Genomic DNA, 22162 nt, shown 5'->3' with positions numbered 1-22162 from the left:
GTTATCCAAATGTAGACAAAAAAAAGTCCAGATTCAATTTTGAAATTAATATGACTATGCCTTTGAGAACAGATTGTGAACCACTTGCCCGCTGAGTATAATTCATGATTGATAGTTATGTTTTTAATGTGCCTTTTGAAAAACCATGCTGAAAAAATTTACATTTGGTAGGCAAAGTTAAGTTTTACTCCCATACTTGTCTCTCTGTAGCTCGCTAGAGGAAAGCGGAAGTCAGGGAAAAAAAATAAAAAATAACAAAAAAAGAAATAAAAAACGAGAAAACAGAAGGACAGACTAACGTTAAAATTGGTTACGCACTTTATATTAGCAGAACAATTAATGAAAACAAGAAAAAAAAATACTTGTTTCATCTATGAATTAATATGTAACAAAACACACACTTAACACTAACTTAAATTCAAATGAGTCGCTGTATATAAAATAAACACAAAATAAAAAAAAAAAAAATTATATATTTTTAGGATATTAATCTAGACATTACAGTTTACAGACCGGCATAAAGCTGCACTATACTATAGGTTGCGCCGGTAGATTGCCAATTACGCATGTTTACGAATTCAACCCAACAAGCTTATATCCCGCATAGCCATAACTGCGCCTAGTAGGAGAGAGAGCTGTACCTCTACGGGATAAATATCTTGAAGATGGACTCTTGAACCTTGTGGTGTCAGTCCTGAAATAGTATATTAAGATTTATGCCACCTGTGTTAAAAACATGGATAATTATAGATAAATACTGGTAACAACGCTAGAATATAGTGCAGTTTTAACAGGCCGGCGTAGGCAGAGCTGCATATCGGTTAATACGTAGAACAGGAAAAAACAAAAATAAAGTCCGTAAGTTTATCTGCGGTGAGTGAGAGAATAATAAATTAAAATGAAGCACACCTGGTGGGTTAAACACGGGAGCAGCAGGGGTATTACATACAACAGTTTCTGCGAGCAATGTGTTATAGGGGTTGTTAGTGCCGTGGGGTCGAAGAAGAGGGTTTGTTAGTAGATAATTGCCAGTCATTCCTAAGGTAAAAAGAAAAAATATATATATAAAATAAATACATCAGTTCTCATTGCAATAAAAGAAAAAAAAATCTATCGGTTTTGTGTGGACGAAACAGAATTCTAGGATTATATTTGAACGGCTAATTTGCAGGCGAACGAGGAGGATTGCTTCAAAGTTTTACCAATTCGCAGGTGCTTTAAAAAATTCCCCAAAGTAAACACCATCCAAGAGAGTGACATTTAATAATTTACACAGAATTACTGTTAGACAAGAAGGGTAATTAAAGGCACAGAAACGCAGGGAACGTTCCAAGATGCTGTCGCTTAAACAAAATCCTTAAACCTTTCTGCTTGTGACTAGGGAATTCTGCTCTTAATGAATATTTTAGCAGTGGGGCAATCCCTACTGGAAACATCTGTGTTAATAAAGTATGGTTAAATATAAATCATACAACAAGGAAACAAAAAAAAAAAAAAAACACTAAAAGACAAAAACATGGACAGCAAGATACAATTGGCCACAAAAGAAAAAACAGACACAGCTTATGCATAAGAGACATGCTTGCGGGAGGCTGACAGTTTCCCAAGCTCACATTTAGAAAGCAAGTAAAAAAATAAATAAAAAAAATACAAACACGTTAAAAGGAATAATAATAATAATAAAAAAAAATATCAAAGACATCTCATCCGCCAAAACAAATCAATTAGTTGCCTTTTATAAAAATAACCATGTCTAGCACAAGAGCGTTACATTACACGGATTAAAGTCAATCATTTAACAAAATAAATACAAAGTATGCAATGAACAATTTGCAAAACAAACTGCAAAATTACAGTAAAGTAATGAAAATGTACATTATTATTAGTCATCATTTGGAGAATTGTTGGCCGTCTTCTAGTATGTTTTATCGGAAGGAATGCGCTTTACGGAGGGAAAATGTACAGAACAATACCCTTTCCACAGTATAGGCAAATGCATGAAGGATGCAATTAAAGCTGTTTTTTTTTGGTTCTTTAAGACCCATAATTACATTAAATATTATAATACTACAATTTTAGGAGTTATTTAGGAGTCAGTCTACACTTAGCCAGCCATGGCCAACAAGACTGTGCGAAGCAGATCATCACTTGGTTTAGGCAAATGTAGACTTAAGGAGCAGATTTATTAAGTCTGTTTAAGTGATAACATCTGGTGAAGGTGATAATGCAGCAGCCAATCAGCTGTCATTTTAATTTGACAATTAGGAGCTGATTGGCTGGTGCCCCAGAGTCCCAGATTATGTTGACTGGATGCTTCTAAGTTATATTTCTAAGTTTAGCAAAACACAGCGCTGAAATTATGCCCACGGACCTTATATTACACCCCGGAGGGCGGAAAATGAGGGAACAATTGGTTTATTACAGGACATGGCGATAAACTCTCTCCCTGTGTATATTTGGGGGTCATCTTCCAGCCTTACTAATAGGCCGCTGTTGTGCATCCGGAGAAGCCAGCAATGTACTGCTTGCTTAGCCGCTTCCAGAGAAGACCACATCTGCCCCATTTATGGGCTCCTCCAAGCAGACCAAGCGGACTCATTGCAAAATTTAATTTGTTAAAGGTTTTGTAACTGCGAGTGGGGATTATCTCACAGACAATGTCTTGGTCAACAGTCAATGTCGACACCTGAGAGTTTGGGATACCAGTTAGTGTAGAGAGTATCCTTGTATGGCTCGTGACACGTAACCGCTCCCAATTGGAAGTCCGGTTGGATGGTAAAGCATGAAAAAGTCAACAACGTGAAAAATGTCAAACTTAAACGTAAAAAAAAAGTAAACTTTTTTGACTTTGTGCATGTCATCCTTTTGATGTCAACCTAGACATAGTCTCTGAGCCATCAGGATACCCATAATTGCAATGCATTTTAAAAGGTACATAAATTTAACCATGACTATAAATCACATTCTCACATTTATTGCCTGGATTAATGAGATCATTGGTATCTGCAGAAAGCAATACTAGGACGACATTCGCATAGGAGCGTTGTTATATTATGGTGTTTTAAGCTACTCACCCCTGAGGATAAATCCAGTCACCAAAATCATTACGCCTGGGACTACTTTAATTCTGGTGTTTTAATCTACCCACCCTGAGGACATATGCCGGCACCAAAATCATTACGCCTGGGACTACTTTAATTCTGGTGTTTTAATCTACCCACCCTGAGGACATATGCCGGCACCAAAATCATTACGCCTGGGACTACTTTAATTCTGGTGTTTTAATCTACCCACCCTGAGGATATATGCCGGCATCAAAATCATTTCACCTGGGACTACTTTAATGTACTCCTCTGAATGAGCCCATAATCGGTCATGTCCGTAACACCTCACTATAACCCGATATTTGGATTTTTGGGCTGAAATAATTTTTTCATGCAATAAAAACAGTTCTTTATTTTCCCGTAAAGCAATTTTATTTGATATCTACTTCTACATAGCTCTGATTTAATTCTCCGAAACCACATATATAGATTTAACTGGGGGGTTAACTAATAAAGCGTTTTAATGATAAATATAATAAAAGAGGGGGGACAATTTTTTTGCTCAAGTTGGGAAACCGCTAAGCGCAAAGGCTGCTGGGTAATTACCTTGATTAAGGGTAGAGGTACTGTTTATGTCACCTGAGATAAAGGAGGACTCTGACTGCTTTCTCACTGTGTCATTCCACATTCTTCGGATCCGACTCTGTCAGCACAAATAGGAGAATTAATGTTTGGATTTCAGTGCGGAACGAGCGGCAGTTCTGTCACTGCGCAATTAGACGGCTGCAATTATTATATACCAATTATATTAGCTGCAGTTAAAATCTCGGAGCATGCTAATTGATTACTCCGGAATAAGTTGAAGAGGAGAAATCATATCAAGTAAATCAAAAGACGTGCAGGAAATATTGAAAACCGAATCAATTCCGTGAAAAGGCAGTAAAACGTGTATTTGCTGTCTAGATCCGTGTAATGAGAAGACAATTAGTGTATCTGAACGGCGAGTCTCCGAAGGCTTCTATAAATAAGGTTAATTAAAAACCGCTGTCAGCTTCCTTGTTACCTGAGTGCCGGAGGAATAGCGTGCGCTGGTCCTCGCTGTGGACGCTTTCACCACGCTGTGGGGGCTTTCGGTCGGGAGACCGCCGCAGCAGTAGGTGTGCCGGAAACACTTGCTGTACTCTTTGCGCACCTGTGGAAGGAGCAGAACTGTGAAGCAGGCTGATCTAGAGAGGCTACATTGATTTACAGCAGCAGAGTCAACAATAGCAACAGCTGACATTCTTGGAGAACTTAATTAGCATCTGTTTTGAGCGGCGGTTCTCTAGGGTCATGAAGAGATAAAGTTTCTTTCATTAACCAAACTTTTGCCTGAACTGCAATTGAAAGGTTCAGACAGAAGCTATAATTTGGGCTGGATTAACCACTGGGCTGAAGCCACACGCACATATTAAAAATGATTGAAATCTCAAAGACAGGACACTTACTGATGGAGCCCTTCGCATCGAGCCTCCACCGCATCACAGGTGCGAAATACATGGCACATCGCACGCACATGCCGTTGTGCATCCCACTCGCTGAAAATGCATTACTCGTCAGCCCGTCACTCCGAGTTGCAGGTGCAACTTGCTGCGCCAAACGTGTACTAGTTGCGGCATCGCAGTTATAATATAGGTTCAATTTAGACCCCTTCAGTTCAAATCCAGTCCTCAAGAGCTACCAAACACTTTCCTGGTCTCCTAACAGAAGCACAAGTGAAGTAATCAGCTCCACCTGTGGATCTTTTATGTGACAGTGAGTAATGAATGCACCTGTGCACCAACTAGCTGGTCTGAGAAAAGGTGACCTGTTGGTAGCACTTGAGGACTGAAGTTGGCTTTCCCTAACCTTAGTCAATGGCATCAAATACACAATGTTTACTCATGTTCTACAACTATAACCCACCCAAACTGCGAGCCTTGATACCGCCACATGTCAAACACGTATGCTTCTGACAAGCAGGGTACTCAGCATATAGTCGTTAGGTTGACATTATTAAGGTCAACATTCATTGAATGTCGACACAGGAACACAGGTCAATATGTCTAAGGTCGACAGTCAAAATGCCGACATGAGATTTTCAGTTTTTATTGTGGCGACAGGCGGTATTTATTGCCCTACCTTCCACTAAGGCGTGGTGGGAGAATAGAATAGTGTGCCGGGAGCATGGTGAGTGCAGTGAGCCATGTGAGGGGTCAATGCGCATCGATACGGTGTAAATGTCGACATTCGAACCCAAAAAACCCATATCGACCTTTTCACTGTTGACCTTCCCAATGTCGATCTGATGCTTGTTTTGACCCTGTCGGGCTTAGGCATGTTGACCTTTTCCCGGTGTCGACATTCAGGAAAATCGACCCAATGACCCTTACTCGGGTCACCATAGTCTTCTGAGCCAATGGTTGATGATCCAGCCTTGAGGATCTAGCAAGTCATGATGGGTATTGTAGTACAAGATTCCCCTGTAGGACAAGTTCGCTTTGACCAATACGATTAAAAGATAGTTCTCCGGTTCAGAATTTGACTTGGAACCATAATGGATATTAACTGCCTAAAAACATCATAAAACTAGGACAATACCAATCAAAGCGGTATTTTGTCCAAATAGCCTTAGCTGCCAGGACAAGCTCTCCTTATACCTATATTGCTGGGAATGTACATTATCTATCTGTACTGAACATCCCTCTGTCATTACTGGTAAATTACAGCTTGCTCGGAGCGGACAGAAAACGCAGTGCTATCATCTTGTCAAGTCAGAAACATAATAGTCTTCACTTTCACAATTCTATTTCAATTTGGTGACCGGCTAGCAATAATGGAATAAAAAAAGAGCAGATAAAACATGCAGACAAGGACAGGGCAATACGGGAAACTTTTACACCTCCGAATACATCATTTGTCTTACTCGGAGCAGCGAGCGCTAGCTAAACCTGGAACGCTCTTAACTCCGGGTCTCAAAGTGACACCAAAGCCCGCGAACGCAGGTAATCAGCAGAACAGGCAACGCTTTTCTAATGGAAGATATAATCTACAGACTGATGTCGGAAACATTCGTCCACCCTCGGTTTATAAAGGAATTCCATATTCTATTGATATCATTATCAATAGATAATGGTCGTAATTAATTCTTGTTCATAATCATTTAATGTATTAATGCCAGGGTAGAAATCAGTCACTTTCTTGCCCAATAGATTTATCTTAAAAAAATAAATAAAAAAAAAAGGAGTAGGATACGCTTTGTGCCCATTGGTTTATGAGAGGGTATTTAACATTGTGTGCAATCTAGGAGTCTTCCAGGTCTACGTGCGTCACACCTCAGTGCTGGAGATTCGCATGATATGACGGAAGTGTTTGTTAGTGGTTCCTGACCCTACTTGGAAGATGAGTTGCGATCTCACCCTAGGGGGTGCGCACTGTATAATGTAACAAGGATAGAGAACCCGGTGACAGATTATCTCTAACTGTAATAAAATTCTCGCCAATACTGTATCATGCGCACAGAAATTTGCAGAAGGCTTAATAACTCTTTCCATTATCCAGCAGGCTTCTTACAAATTGGCTGCACTCTCGCGTCATTAATCACATACATACTCAGGTTGCAGATTCGGATTCTGTTGGCAGGGATAGGCGACCACAAACATACCACTAACGGGCCATTACCAACTGCGTGCATTTTCCTGTGGTGCGGACGCGCACTTAGGGAAACGCATGTCATTTGCACGGCATGGATAATACACTTGGGAGAAGGGCCATGAAACAACTGCCCTGGGTGAGCGGAAGATTAAATGTCAGTAGGAGGCAACAAGCTAGCAACATCAACATGATGAGAACGCACCATACACATTACTCTGAAGGCCTATAGAAAGCAATTGTGCCTTGGAGTAATATTGTGAGGCACAGCACGAGGTTGCGATCAGATCTGCCAAGGATAGATAGACATATAAATAATTATTTCCTGGAAATATTAGAAAAAGTAGAACTTTATTTTTCGGGCAAATTTTTGTCTACAGATAAGCTCATTTTTGTTCATGCAGATAAAGTAATCCTCGTTCATTACACAGAACGATCTACAAAGCTGATCTGGCCACAGAATATTATCCTTCAACTTGGCAAGACCTCAGATGCAGCAGCTAGACCACTGCTGACGCCACTGTAATTTGCAAGGATGGGCATATGCGAGATGATTAACAATCTGCCCAAGACTGGCGGTATCGGCAGGCCAACAGCCCAAGACCTGCGGCATCAGCAGGCCAAACGCCCAAGTCCGGCGGCATCGGCAGGTCAGTTGTTCCCAAGGCCCCTCAAAGATGAAGGTTTTAATTATACAGATGCCCAGTCACGGGTGACTAAGTAGAATCTAAGTCAGTCAATTTGACTTAATCATCTGTGGTGAGCCATAGATATACCTAGACTGTTGGGATGCCTTGAAGACCACGTTTGGGAACCTCTGCGCAAGGTCATTTGCCCAATTACCCTCTATTGGCTGCATTATTGTAGCATATGTTACATTTTCATAATAAACAACAGAGTAAATTCATTGGGTAACATACAGTATATGACATATCACCAATACATGAATGTGTACATGAATTATATAAAGGCTAAATCCATAGCAGATATTTCATTTAAGTCAGTCCATTTGTAGACTTACTTTTTTCTGAAGGGCACAGTGGAATATAAAAATAAACATCCCCTGGAAAGCGTTGAACACTGTGAACAGGTACGTCATCACAACCGTCTCCTCATTGATGAACAACAGCCCAAAAGACCACGTAAGGCCGAGCAGGCACAGCAGAGCAAACGCACCAAGCACCCAGGACCTGGAAACAGACGTGAGAATGTCAGCGGCGCTAAGCGAGGCTCTAAGCATCAGACACACAAACAGAACACATGTAATGTGGAGTCCAATTCAGTCTCTTATAGTGGGGCCCAGTGCATAACCTCCATACAACAATGCAGCATTTAGGACGCACAACGAGGCGTCATCCTAGGAATACCGTAACCACAGTCACTGCGGCTCAGTCTGCATTGTTCTAGCATTGCATCTAGTACCTCCTATCTTTAGCAAACTCATCAGGAGCCAGGTTTATTATATATATGCATTATCTGTTTACGTATGGCACCTACATGGGCCACGGTTTTGCGCAGTGGGCAATGAAAGCACACAAATATAAAATGATGGCAAAATTTTTGATCAGAATAGACATACATAAAAAGTGCTACTTTTAGCATTCAAAAACACAATTTCCCTGTATGTCGCCCCGATTTCTATCCTGCCCTAACTACCAGCTACTATTTAGTACTTCCATTTTGCTGTCTGGTTTCTGTCCCTATTTGTACTTCCATTTTGCTGTCTGGTTTCTGTCCCTATTTGTACTTCCATTTTGCTGTCTGGTTTCTGTCCCTATTTGTGAACAGATAAGTGGAATGCAGGACTTCGAGCACGATTCGGAACTGCTCACTAGGCTGGGTATATCCGCTGGCAAACCCTGCTTCACCGAACGCACGCCATCCTCCACCGACCAAATTCCTGTGGCATTTTGTACAAACAATTTACAGTGTTGAAGGTTGCTCTAGTATCTTTAGTGCACGTACGTCTTGTTAGCCGAATCACAAAACAACTCAGACTTTGCGAAATGATATTTGATCAAAGTGACAGACAGGAAGTCTGTTGAGCAAAGGTAAAAAGGTGTTGTCGTCCCCTCCAACCCAGCCCCCGCCTAGCAGAAATCTTTATCTAAATAGCTAAAACGCTGCAATGTCCTGCATTAATTAAGTATATATTTGTGAATGTTAGCAGTAGTGCTTATGCAATGCAACTCGTTAGCAGCGATTATCATTCTACTGTCCGTGGCCCTTTAAGAAGCATCGTTCAGCCTAAGATGGAATTCCTATGGCTTCCAGAGTCACAGCTTCACTGTGAACCAGCCTAGAATTTGTTTTATACTCATGATGTCTCATCACAAAAAGCTGAAATGAATATTAACAATGAACAGTGTAAAATAATGAGGCGTGACCGGACGGCACAATGAGAGAGAGAGAGGCGGAAAACAGAACACGGATGGGAAAGAAAAATAAATCCTGATAAGGGGGGAGAGGTGTGGGGGTTATGTGTGACCCAACCAAAGCGGAGCGGAGGAGAAAAGGAAATGGAAATGGAGGATGAGGGCGATTTCAGAGAGGGCATTCCACATCTAGCTAATGGTCTCTTACTTGATAAAAGGCTTATTATCTTCATATCTAGAGAGCGTTACAGGCAAAGGAGAGAAATCAAATTGTTAGAGACAGAAGTGGAACAGAAAAGGAGCATTATTATACACAGGCAGAATTAGGGAGAGGGGAGGAAAGGTCTTATATGGGGTATTTGGAGGCGGGGGTTGTACGGTCATGCCAGAATTGTTAATGTAAGGATTCACCTTACCCAGGTAAGTCCGTGTTATAGTAGCCGTCGCATACACGGTAATTACTGGAGTGCATGAGACAGAGGAGGAAAAGGAAAGAGAGAGAGAGAAGATGCTGAACATAAAACTCTATCACCATGCAACATGCAATGAGAGAGAATCACCTAACATTGCCCCCAGCTACTGAGCCCAAACTCCCACCGAAGGCGGCTACATTCCCTCTCACCCTACGCCCTGCACAACTGGATGGAATAGGATCTGCCTCTTCTGATCCTGCAAAAGGGGGCGGATTAGGAGTTGTAGGTGTCGCCATATACTATGTCCTAGGCGGACCTCAAAGAGCGGCATATGTAGGTGGATTACTTGCCTGATGCAAAATTGAACTGACAATCTGAGGGCACTTCTGATTGGCTAATTTTGTATCCATACACATGTACTACCGCTCTCTCTCCTGCTGTAACCCAGGCACATATACTACCGCTGTAACCCAGGCACATATACTACCACTCTCTCTCCTGCTGTAAACCAGGTACATATACTACTGCTCTCTCCTGCTGTAAACCAGGCACATATACTACCGCTCTCTCCCGCTGTAACCCAGGCACATATACTACCGCTCTCTCCCGCTGTAACCCAGGCACATATACTACTGCTCTCTCCCGCTGTAACCCAGGCACATATACTACCGCTCTCTCCCGCTGTAACCCAGGCACATATACTACTGCTCTCTCCCGGTGTAACCCAGGCACATATACTACTACTCTCTCCCTGTGTAACCCAGGCACATATACTACCGCTCTCTCCCGGTGTAACCCAGGCACATATACTACTGCTCTCTCCCGCTGTAACCCAGGCACATATACTACCGCTCTCTCTCCTGCTGTAACCCAGGCACATATACTACTGCGTAAAAAATAGAAAATAGTGCCTGCGCTGGCTGATCCAAATAATTGTATCAGACGTTTCTCAAAAATATAAACAATTTATTAAAATACATTCAATAAAAGATAAAAATCACACTAAACATGCAACTGACTTATAGTCCATATTATGGGGTATATATAGATCACTGGGATAGCGATTGTGCAAATAGCTGAGAATTTGTGTGGTGTTACGAGATTATATTACCATCCTGGTCGATCTGGAAGATATTCAATTTGCCAGATGTGGGATCACAGTCCTGAATTGCCCTGTGAAGGGTGGGGGCTAGGATGTTCCCCTCGTAACACCACACAAATTCTCAGCTATTTGCACAATCGCTATCCCAGTGATCTATATATACCCCATAATATGGACTATAAGTCAGTTGCATGTTTAGTGTGATTTTTATCTTTTATTGAATGTATTTTAATAAATTGTTTATATTTTTGAGAAACATCTGATACAATTATTTGGATCAGCCAGCGCAGGCACTATTTTCTATTTTTTACATTGTACTTTTTAGGGCTTGACCGCCCTGTGCCAGCCGCTGTTGATTTGCGCACCACACACCCTCTCTCACTTTCTAGGTTATACATATACTACTGCTCTCTCCTGCTGTAACCCAGGTACATATACTACCGCTCTCTCCCGGTGTAACCCAGGCACATATACTACTGCTCTCTCCTGCTGTAACCCAGGTACATATACTACCACTCTCTCCTGCTGTAACCCAGGCACATATACTACTGCTCTCTCCCGGTGTAAACCAGGCACATATACTACCGCTCTCTCCCGGTGTAACCCAGGCACATATACTACTGCTCTCTCCTGCTGTAACCCAGGCACATATACTACTGCTCTCTCCTGCTGTAACCCAGGTACATATACTACCACTCTCTCCTGCTGTAAACCAGGCACATATACTACTGCTCTCTCCCGGTGTAACCCAGGCACATATACTACTGCTCTCTCCCGGTGTAACCCAGGCACATATACTACTGCTCTCTCCTGCTGTAAACCAGGCACATATACTACTGCTCTCTCCCGGTGTAACCCAGGCACATATAATACCGCTCTCTCCTGCTGTAAACCAGGCACATATACTACTGCTCTCTCCCGGTGTAACCCAGGCACATATAATACCGCTCTCTCCCGGTGTAACCCAGGTACATATACTACCGCTCTCTCCCGGTGTAACCCAGGCACATATACTACCGCTCTCTCCCGGTGTAACCCAGGTACATATACTACCGCTCTCTCCCGATGTAACCCAGGTACATATACTACCGCTCTCTCCCGATGTAACCCAGGTACATATACTACCGCTCTCTCCTGCTGTAACCCAGGCACATATACTACCGCTCTCTCCCGGTGTAACCCAGGTACATATACTACCGCTCTCTCCTGGTGTAACCCAGGCACATATACTACTGCTCTCTCCTGCTGTAACCCAGGCACATATACTACTGCTCTCTCCCAGTGTAACCCAGGCACATATACTACCGCTCTCTCCCGCTGTAACCCAGGTACATATACTACCGCTCTCTCACGCTGTAACCCAGGCACATATACTACCGCTCTCTCCCGATGTAACACAGGCACATATACTACCGCTCTCTCCCGATGTAACCCAGGCACATATACTACGGCTCTCTCCCGCTGTAACCCAGGCACATATACTACTGCTCTCTCACGATGTAACCCAGGCACATATACTACCGCTCTCTCTGGCTGTAACCCAGGCACATACACTACCGCTCTCTCCCTGTGTAACCCAGGCAAATATACTACTGCTCTCTCCCGCTGTAACCCAGGTACATATACTACCGCTCTCTCCCGATGTAACCCAGGTACATATACTACCGCTCTCTCCCGGTGTAACCCAGGCACATATACTACCGCTCTCTCCTGCTGTAACCAAGGCACATATAATACTGCTCTCTCCCGGAGTAGCCCAGGTACATATACTACTGCTCTCTACCGGTGTAACCCAGGCACATATACTACTGCTCTCTCCTGCTGTAACCCAGGCACATATACTACTGCTCTCTCCCCGTGTAACCCAGATACATATGCTACCGCTCTCTCCCGGTGTAACCCAGGCACATATACTACTGCTCCTCTACCGGTGTAACCCAGGCACATATACTACTGCTCTCTCCCAGAGTAGCCCAGGTACATATACTACTGCTCTCTCCCGGTGTAACCCCGGCACATATTTAATCAAGTGGCTTACAACTTGATTGAGTTTCTTTTGAAGTGCAGAAATCCTGTTTGCAGATGCTAATTTAGACTTGTTTACATGCAATTTCCTGCCGCCAATCTCTCTCCCCACGCACAGAGTATTGATAATCAATTGTAAACAATAACGTCCAATTTGCACCAACCATAAAACCTGTTCAGTCCCCATAAAAACCAAGGCGGCACAAGAGCCTCTAAAGGTCACCCGATAACACAACAGCTGTCAACGGAAAGGCCCCTCGACTAAAGAACACCTTCCAGAAGATTTTTAGCGGCATCAGGATTAGCGCATTTGTTTAATTAGAAGCGATCATCGTTAACTTTACTCATAGAGTCCTCTCTCCGAGGAGCCGGATTACCAGGGAGAAGTATTTACCATCCCAGCTTCACAAAGTCATTTAGAAAAACAAACCTCACATAATCATATCAGCCTTGTGGACGAGAACATCATTTTAAATGGCATTTTAAATGCAAATGAAATTACCCTATTGCTACGGAGTACTTTAATTCATTTATGCAATTTCAGAGCATGATTTCGGGGAAAGGATTATTTATCTCTGACCAGTGCGTACGACACTGTGGAAGGAGCGTGACGGTGGCCGGCCTAATGTAGTGGTGACATGTCTATTGCTGACTGATAAACTACGCGACACTAAATGCAGAATTCCCGCTTGTAGTGGAGCGCGCTGGGTCACTTACTTAATGTTTTCCAAGCGGCTGGAGTCTGGCTTCAGGGTGTTGGAGTGTTTCACCATTTTGCAGAGAGTGATCACCAGAAACACAAGATTGAGCTGCGAAAGGAAAATAAAAGAAATGTAATCATTGAGTATAAAATGGTAATAAAAAGGTACGATTGTCAGTAAACTTACAGACGTGTGGGAAGTATCCCAATACTGACACTGATTGAGCATCGGAAAAATATATATTTTAAGTTAAATGCTTTGCAATAATAAAGAATTAGAACTAACGCATTATTCAGTAGGACAGATATTGGGGGTCAGCGCTTTGCGATGTATTGTTAATCCCACAGCCCTGGGCATGGAGGAAGCAGGGCGGACTAGGGTTCGGTAGGATGCCAACCGTTATACGGTATGGTAACGGGATTCCAGAACTTATGCCAATGGTCAGGACATCAACACCTGGTATGTATACCAACCTTCCCCCTACCCCTCCCTAGCTGCATCCTACCCCTAACCCTTGCAGCCTAGCCCTAAACCAACCCCTCCCTAGCTGCAGCATAAACCCTAACCCCTCCACCCTGCAGCCTAGCCCTAACCCAACCCCTCCCTAGCTGCACTGTACCCCTTTACCCCTCCAGCCTAGCCTTACCCCAACCCCTCCCTAGCTGCAACATAACCGAAACCCCTCCAACCTAGCCCTAACCCAACCCCTAACTCCTGCAGCCTATCCCTAACCCCTTCACCCTGCAGCCTATCCCTAACTCCTCCACCCTATCCCTAACCCAACCCCTCTATAGCTGCAGCATAACCCCTAACCCCTCCACCCTGCAGCCTATCCCTAACCCAACCCCTCCCTAGCTGCAGCATAACCCTAACCCCTCCACCCTGCAGCCTAACCCTAACCCAACCCCTCCATAGCTGCACTCTACCCCTAACTCCTGCAGCCTATCCCTAACCCCTCCACCCTGCACTCTACCCCTAACCCCTCAACCCTGCAGCCTATCCCTAACCCAACCCCTCCCTAGCTGCAGCATAACCCCTAACCCCTCCACCCTGCAGCCTAGCCCTAACCCAACCCCTCCCTAGCTGCATCCTACCCCTAACCCCTCCACCCTGCAGCCTATCCCTAACCCAACCCCTCCCTAGCTGCACTCTACCCCTAACCCCTCCACCCGGCAGCCTACCCCTAACCCAACCCCTCCCTAGCTGCAGCATAACCCCTCCACCCTGCAGCCTATCCCTAACCCAACCCCTCCCTAGCTGCACTATACCCCTAACCCCTCAACCCTTGCAGTCTAGCCCTAACCCAACCCCTCCCTAGCAGCAGCATAACCCCTAACCCCTCCACCCTGCAGCCTAGCCCTAACCCAACCCACCCCTAGCTGCAGCATAACCCCTAACCCCTCCACCCTGCCCCTAACCCAACCCCTCCACCCTGCAGCCTAGCCCTAACCCAACCCCTCCATCCTGCAGCCTAGCCCTAACCCAACCCCTCCCTAGATGCAGCATATCCCTGATCCCATCCCTAACCCAACCCCTCCCTAGCTGCAGCATAACCCTGACCCATCACTTCTTCCTTACTGCCTAACCCTGACCCACCCCCACCAGCACTCTAGTGTCTAACCCCAACCATCTTCTCGCAACTTTACCTTAACCCTCCGCTGCATGCTTACTATTGGGAAGCTGACAGTTGGGATTCAGGCACCATCATTTTTGAGCGATGACGGGATCCTGGTACTGGCTTCATGGCCGGTGCTGGTATTCCGCCATCTGTGCCCCAACTGCCGCCATCCCAGCTGCCGGTATACTAACCGGATAGCCATTATACAGTTATAACACAGTGAGGTCACATACTGGCCATCAATGGAGGCACATTTAGGATTGTGGTACAAGAGCTATTTGTACCTAGCCGCCATATAGTTGCTGTAAGCGGCCAATGGGAGGTTGGAGGGAATACAAATGTAAATGTTATTTCTACAGCACTTATCCCCCAATAGGTGTCTGTTGCTGCTGTAGATTTGCAGATAGAACACAAGTATCCTCACTCGTTCATTCTTTTCACTGATTTTTGGCAGGAAGGGTGGCGATTCCGTACACCTCAGCCCAATACTGAGGCCGCCATTAAGTGGAATGTAAAGCTACAGGTTTATGAAATGATTTTAGCAACCAATCGGGCGCCCTTAGTAAATAAAGGATGACAACCATGTGTATTAGGGTTAGGCTGGAGAGGCCGCTGACCACTGCTCAGGTGCCTGGACGATACGCGAGCTGGTTGGAGAGGAGAAGGACAGGCGACCAAACACTATAAAATGCAGCATACACAAAGAATTCATTTGGGAAATCTAACAATGCACATTAGACCGGCATCGGGGCCATCACTTTGAATCATGTCTCTCACCAGTTACGTTCATTATTAATAAGGTTCAAACATAGTTTGCCAACAGAACGGAAAGAATGAGCAACATAACAGTGAGCATTTAGCCATCTTACAAAGGAGTTTCAAGTGGGGACTTGGGGACACACAGGAAATAAACCTAAACGGAGCGCAGAGGACGTGTAAGGCAGAGAGTAAATCTAGTAACAGGACGCACATCTGCTGGTTACAGCGCTAAATATATGTTATAGAACGTTCTACACAGGCAGCCATTTATCAGTATGTATATATTGTATACGACATTCATACTGACACGCAATATATATATATATATATATATATATATATATATATATATATATATATATATATATATATATATATATATATATATATATATATGTTTCCACGGCTTATTAAATTCACTTATTAAAACCAGGAGTAGAGTATTTCTTATTAAAAAGAACAGAATAAACCAAAAACACCCACCCACACATACTAATTAAACTTGATCATCTTATTCCTAAAATGCCAAATAACTTCCAATCCAATTAGGAATGTTTGCAAAATGCAGCCAAAGCACAGTCTGACGTTTGCGCAGTTTCAGTCGGTATGAAGAGAATTTGGGACATGCAAGCAGAAAACGAACGCCCCTCCGGGCTCTGTCATATCTCATGCATGTACACCAGTTCCCCGACCCACCAGGCAGGACCTCCAGCTGTAAAGCATTTATAGGAAGAGTCGAGCGCACCACACCCAGGCTAATTAGAACAATGTGTGTGTGTTGGTGTCGGGTGTACGCTTCAGCTTGGCAATTGGCCACCGCTGTCATATAAGGACTCACAATAATAATAACAGATAGAACGAGCGTGCGTGCGGAGTTTGGGGATTTTATGGAACATTGTTTCGGCTATACAATAGTCCACGTCTATAGACTTGTCCTGTAGCCAAACCCCTCAGCCATAGGGCAGGAATTACTCATGGGGCGGGAAGCGCTGAAAGCCGCGACATCTCACTCCGCAGATAAAACGTTATCTTCTACCAGATTTATTACCAGTTATTATATAGCGCACACATAGTCCACAGCGCTGTACAGAGACTATTATTACCAGTTATTATATAGAGCACACATATTCCACAGCGCTGTACAGAGACTATTATTACCAGTTATTATATAGCGCACACATATTCCACAGCGCTGTACAGAGACTATTACCAGTTATTATATAGCGCACACATATTCCGCAGCGCTGTACAGAGCATATTATTACCAGTTATTATATAGCGCACACATATTCCGCAGCGCTGTACAGAGACTATTATTACCAGTTATTATATAGCGCACACATATTCCGCAGCGCTGTACAGAGATTATTACCAGTTATTATATAGCGCACACATATTCCGCAGCGCTGTACAGAGAATATTATTACCAGTTATTATATAGCGCACACATATTCCACAGCGCTGTACAGAGAATATTATTACCAGTTATATTATATAGCGCACACATATTCCACAGCGCTGTACAGAGACTATTATTACCAGTTATTATATAGCGCACACATATTCCACAGCGCTGTACAGAGAATATTATAACCAGTTATTATATAGCGCACACATATTCCGCAGCGCTGTACAGAGAATATTATTACCAGTTATTATATAGCGCACACATATTCCACAGCGCTGTACAGAGACTATTATTACCAGTTATTATATAGCGCACACATATTCCACAGCGCTGTACAGAGAATATTATTACCAGTTATTATATAGCGCACACATATTCCGCAGCGCTGTACAGAGCATATTATTACCAGTTATTATATAGCGCACACATATTCCGCAGCGCTGTACAGAGAATATTATTACCACTTATTTATATAGCGCACACATATTCCACAGCGCTGTACAGAAATTATTATTAGCAGTTATTATATAGCGCACACATATTCCGCAGCGCTGTACAGAGAATATTATTAGCAGTTATTATATAGCGCACATATATTCGCAGTGCTGTACAGAGAATATTATTACCAGTTATTATATAGCACACATATTCCACAGCGCTGTACAGAGACTATTATTACCAGTTATTATATAGCGCACACATATTCCGCATCGCTGTACAGAGACTATTATTACCAGTTATTATATAGTGCACACATATTCCGCAGCGCTGTACAGAGAATATTATTACCAGTTATTATATAGCGCACACATATTCCGCAGCGCTGTACAGAGAATATTATTACCAGTTATTATATAGCGCACACATATTCCGCAGCGCTGTACAGAGAATATTATTACCAGTTATTATATAGCGCACACATATTCCGCAGCGCTGTACAGAGAATATTATTACCAGTTATTATATAGCGCACACATATTCCACAGCGCTGTACAGAGACTATTATTACCAGTTATTATATAGCGCACACATATTCCGCATCGCTGTACAGAGACTATTATTACCAGTTATTATATAGTGCACACATATTCCGCAGCACTGTACAGAGAATATTATTACCAGTTATTATATAGTGCACACATATTCCACAGCGCTGTACAGAGACTATTATTACCAGTTATTATATAGTGCACACATATTCGGCAGCACTGTACAGAGAATATTATTACCAGTTATTATATAGCGCACACATATTCCGCAGCACTGTACAGAGAATATTATTACCAGTTATTATATAGCGCACACATATTCCGCAGCAATGTACAGAGAATACTAGAACATTCACATAGTTACTAAAGACATTCTATATTGCGATCGGAGTTCGCAGCTCCGTAATGCACACAAGCCACCCGACTCGCCTATCGATATGGGGGTGGTCCAGAGGTTCAGCAAGGTCTGGGTCAACAGTCAACTCCAAACAGGTCTTCAGGCACAAGGCCAACTTGGAAAAAGGGTCAACAAGTAAAAAAAATATACAAATGAAAAAGTTGAGATTTTTTGCGTCAATGTCAACACCTGTCGACACAGACCCCGAAATGAGTTTAGATCTTCGCTCGCCATGCTTTTCTGTTCCCAATTACAGTCCACATGGAGCGTAATGCATGGAAGTTTAACAAAAAAAATGTCGCCATTTTCATGTGCTAACAATTGACATGTCGACCCCTTGCTTGTGTCAACCTTTTGTCCATGTTGACCTAGTGCATGTCAACAAAATGGTGTTAACCCATCATCCAGATTCCAATGGGATACAGAGCTTCCTCCATAATGTACAGCGTAACCACGGTGACCACATACCGCACCGTACGCTGTATATGAAATAACGCCATCCTCTACACAAGCGACTACCCTATGGGAAAATGGACGCACCCAACTAAGAGCAGACATCCATGCTCCAGTCTGTACCACACGGGTAGATTTTACCATAATGAATGAAGCAGCTTTAAATAAGTTTATGTTCCTCTCCGGTTCATAGGAAAGTGGGGATGACCGTTGCGGGAATGGGCCCTAATGGGGTTCCCTGGCATCCATGGCGCCAGCCGGCAGCTTACACTCCGCCACCTCTTATTCCTGTATGAAATGCTCTCCAGCAAGGACTCCCGGCACATCAGAACTTAAGACTGGGGCTGGGTGTTATCTTCTGCAATAGGTGACCCTGGCTACAGTAAGTAGTAGCTGGCAAATACTGGGGTGCAGCCATCGGCGCAGTCCCCAACGCCCCACGTCTATGACTGATGTTACAGCGGCGCCCGAACACAGCGCAGTTTACTGTGTGTTTTCTAAGCTGCTCAATTGAATCATGTCTGCCTGAGCCTCGCATTTAAAAATTCATTGCACACAGCCTGCAGTGGTGACATGGATATGATAAGACAGTGGAAGGAAAACACTATTCTAAAGTAACCCAGCTGAACTGCACATGTCCTGACCCAAATTGTCCTCCCCGGAGATTCTGTTACCTGGTGAGAGCACGATTCTAAAACTGCACTTGTGTCTCGATATCTGTGCAGCAAGCCATCCGGAAGGCAATGCCGCCTGGGACCGGCAGGAAAAGAGGTGTTTCTCTAACGAAGGTTTCTAAATAAGTGCCGGGGACTGAACTCTTTGTGAACTGGATCAATTATTAACGAAGCAGATGGAACTGTCCGAATGATAAGAACAGATACTGACGTGTCATGATCTAAGATTTCATTAAACCATTTCAGGCATGCTAATGGTATCCCAACGCTCATTACTTACATGCTCGCCCTTCATAGATATAATAACCCCGGCCGGCATCATAGGAACGGTAGTGTGACAGCGCAGGGAGGAAGGATTCTACATCCTACACAAGCAGCCGAGCCCCCCGGCCGGGGGACGCTGCGGCGGCGGTGGCGCTGCAAGCTCCTGTTGGAGCCTCTGACTTCAGGACGGTTAGAGGGCGAAGCAATTGCAGGAGATTTACTCTGGGTAACTCCAATGTGATTGCTACCTGCTGCTTCCTCTCTGAGGTTGGGAATACAGCTCCCAAAGGCCCCACTCTTTTCAGGCTAAACAATTTGCTTGAGGATAATAATGTTGTGGTTGGTAAATAACAAGAGGATTCCAGCTGCTCGTGGTCAATTGATGCCCTTCACCTGCATTCGGATTCCTTCAGGAGGATCGTGGGACAATCTAGCGGGAGACGCTGAGGATACGACGAGGACAATAATAATTCTTCTGCTTAGCAATATGAAGCAGTTCTCCTATTATTACCAATAACTGGGCCACTGGCTATGATACAATATTACATGTCAGCTCCCACTCAGGAGGAGGAAGAGAAAGACATTAGTAGCCGATCTAAGATGTGGGGCGGATGCACTGCTTCCTTTGAGGCCCTGTGGGAAGCCGGCCAAATCTCAGGTTATTTTAAAGGGGCAATCATTTACAAGGCATGGTTTAGGCACAAATTGACTGCCCCTTTAAATAAAATCTCAGAGATCGGGCTTCATACCGATGGGCGGACGTACTCGCAACGCATTGCATCCCGCCCATCGAGGCCAAAATGACCAAAGGCTAAGGGAATTGCAACATGAAAGCCTCAGAGGCTCCTTTCAGCAGGATAACATTTGCCCAACGTCTGAACCGCCATCTCTGCATAATTTATTACTTTATTATCTATAAATACAGCAGCGTTCGTTAATATCCCACATTAAGCCATAAACACAAGCAAACAAGGCCTGCTCACATCTATATATGTCCTGCCCCAGCTTTAGTCATAAAGTGGACCTCATTCCATCATACTGCCAGGGGAATACATTTACGGAGCCGGACAGATCAGGTGACATTTCCACCCTTCAGTCAAACGCAAGAAATAGCCGCGTTTAAAATAAAGCACCGTGACATTGTACAAACAGGGATTTTACGCAGACGCCACATCAGCAAAACGGGGAAAAAATAAATCATTGTCTTTATGTCAACATTCGGCTGATATTATCCAGCACTGCGTACACCTGGCGCTCTAATCTGACCATAGAACACCGATGAAGGTAAATGGTTTTATTTAATGCAGTACAAACATCTAGTAATCATAGGCGACTAATCCGTTTTTGTATCACTACAGTAAACAACGCTGCAATCTGATTGGTTCCTATTTTGCACAGAGCACTGTTTATTAGCACTGAGTTGCTCTATAAAAGAATCATTTGTTATTTTTAAACATCTCTGATGATAAAACCCCATCTTCATAGCTGCCCCTCCCTTGCCTGGAAAGGCCAAGATCCTGTTTATGGAGAGACATTTGAGGCCACCCTGGGGATTAATTTACAAAGCTAGCGAGGCGGGCAGCTAAGTGTTCAGGAAAGTGCCCCCACCCAAACTTTGTCATATTTCTACACAGATACATAGATGGAGTGAGGATCTGCCGTTTGTTGTATAATAGGACCCAGGTGGCGAGCGCCTAGCACCGGGAATGTGGATAAATCTTACACAGCGTTAGGAAGCTCAGTCACAGATGTCCGCATCGGATACATACGTCTGGGTATACATTTCACGGTGACATCACCAGAAATGGAACAGACAAGTACTGAGAGGGAAACAGAATAGGGTTCGGCCTGGGGCAATATCTACTCCAGCACGGCCAAAATAATGATCAGCCTTAAAGGTCTCAAGCAGAAGACATGAAAGACAACACCACAAAGTACACAGAGCGCAAGGTTATGGCCATTGACAGTTCTTAAATTATATACAGAATGACTATTATATCAAACACAAAGGGGTAGAGAGAGACTCAGTTGGCATCCTGGTAGTCTAAAAAGCAAAGGATCTGCCACAGTAGTTATGAAAGCGTGGAAACATTCTCGGCTTAGGGCAGCAATCTTGCACGGAAGCTTTAATACTATCTCGTTCTAGAAATAGCTCGCCGAGTATGGCTGATAGGTTGTGATCGCTGCCCTACATTTACACATCATTATCTCCTTTTCGGTCACTGTCAGTCTATTATACAGAGACAGGGTATCAGTACAGAGCACACCGCT

General features: G+C 43.8%; 1 protein-coding gene across 18 annotated transcripts in view; it reads right to left on the bottom strand.

Annotated features, from left to right (window-relative positions):
- ADGRL2 (adhesion G protein-coupled receptor L2) overlaps positions 1-22162 on the bottom strand; it is an 84839-nt gene that overhangs the window by 5056 nt on the left and 57621 nt on the right. For 3 of the 18 annotated variants that reach the window (XM_083157830.1, XM_083157833.1, XM_083157842.1), the window contains 8 exons: positions 13346-13437; positions 9505-9549; positions 9297-9323; positions 7735-7903; positions 4108-4236; positions 3651-3747; positions 910-1038; positions 197-214 (listed from right to left, as the gene is read on the bottom strand). In XM_083157830.1, the coding sequence (XP_083013956.1) occupies positions 197-214; positions 910-1038; positions 3651-3747; positions 4108-4236; positions 7735-7903; positions 9297-9323; positions 9505-9549; positions 13346-13437 (706 nt within the window). Of the gene's footprint in view, positions 1-162; positions 215-641; positions 724-909; positions 1039-3650; positions 3748-4107; positions 4237-7734; positions 7904-9296; positions 9324-9504; positions 9550-13345; positions 13438-22162 lie in introns of all 18 variants that reach the window. The other 15 variants (XM_083157846.1, XM_083157844.1, XM_083157835.1 and 12 more) reach the window with 12 other exon arrangements.

The sequence above is a fragment of the Crinia signifera genome, chromosome 8, assembly GCF_055691185.1.
Source record: "Crinia signifera chromosome 8, ASM5569118v1, whole genome shotgun sequence".
Classification (NCBI taxonomy): Eukaryota; Metazoa; Chordata; class Amphibia; order Anura; family Myobatrachidae; genus Crinia; species Crinia signifera.
The sequence above is the reverse complement of the archived record's forward strand: the minus strand, read 5'-3'. Positions and strand labels throughout refer to the sequence as shown.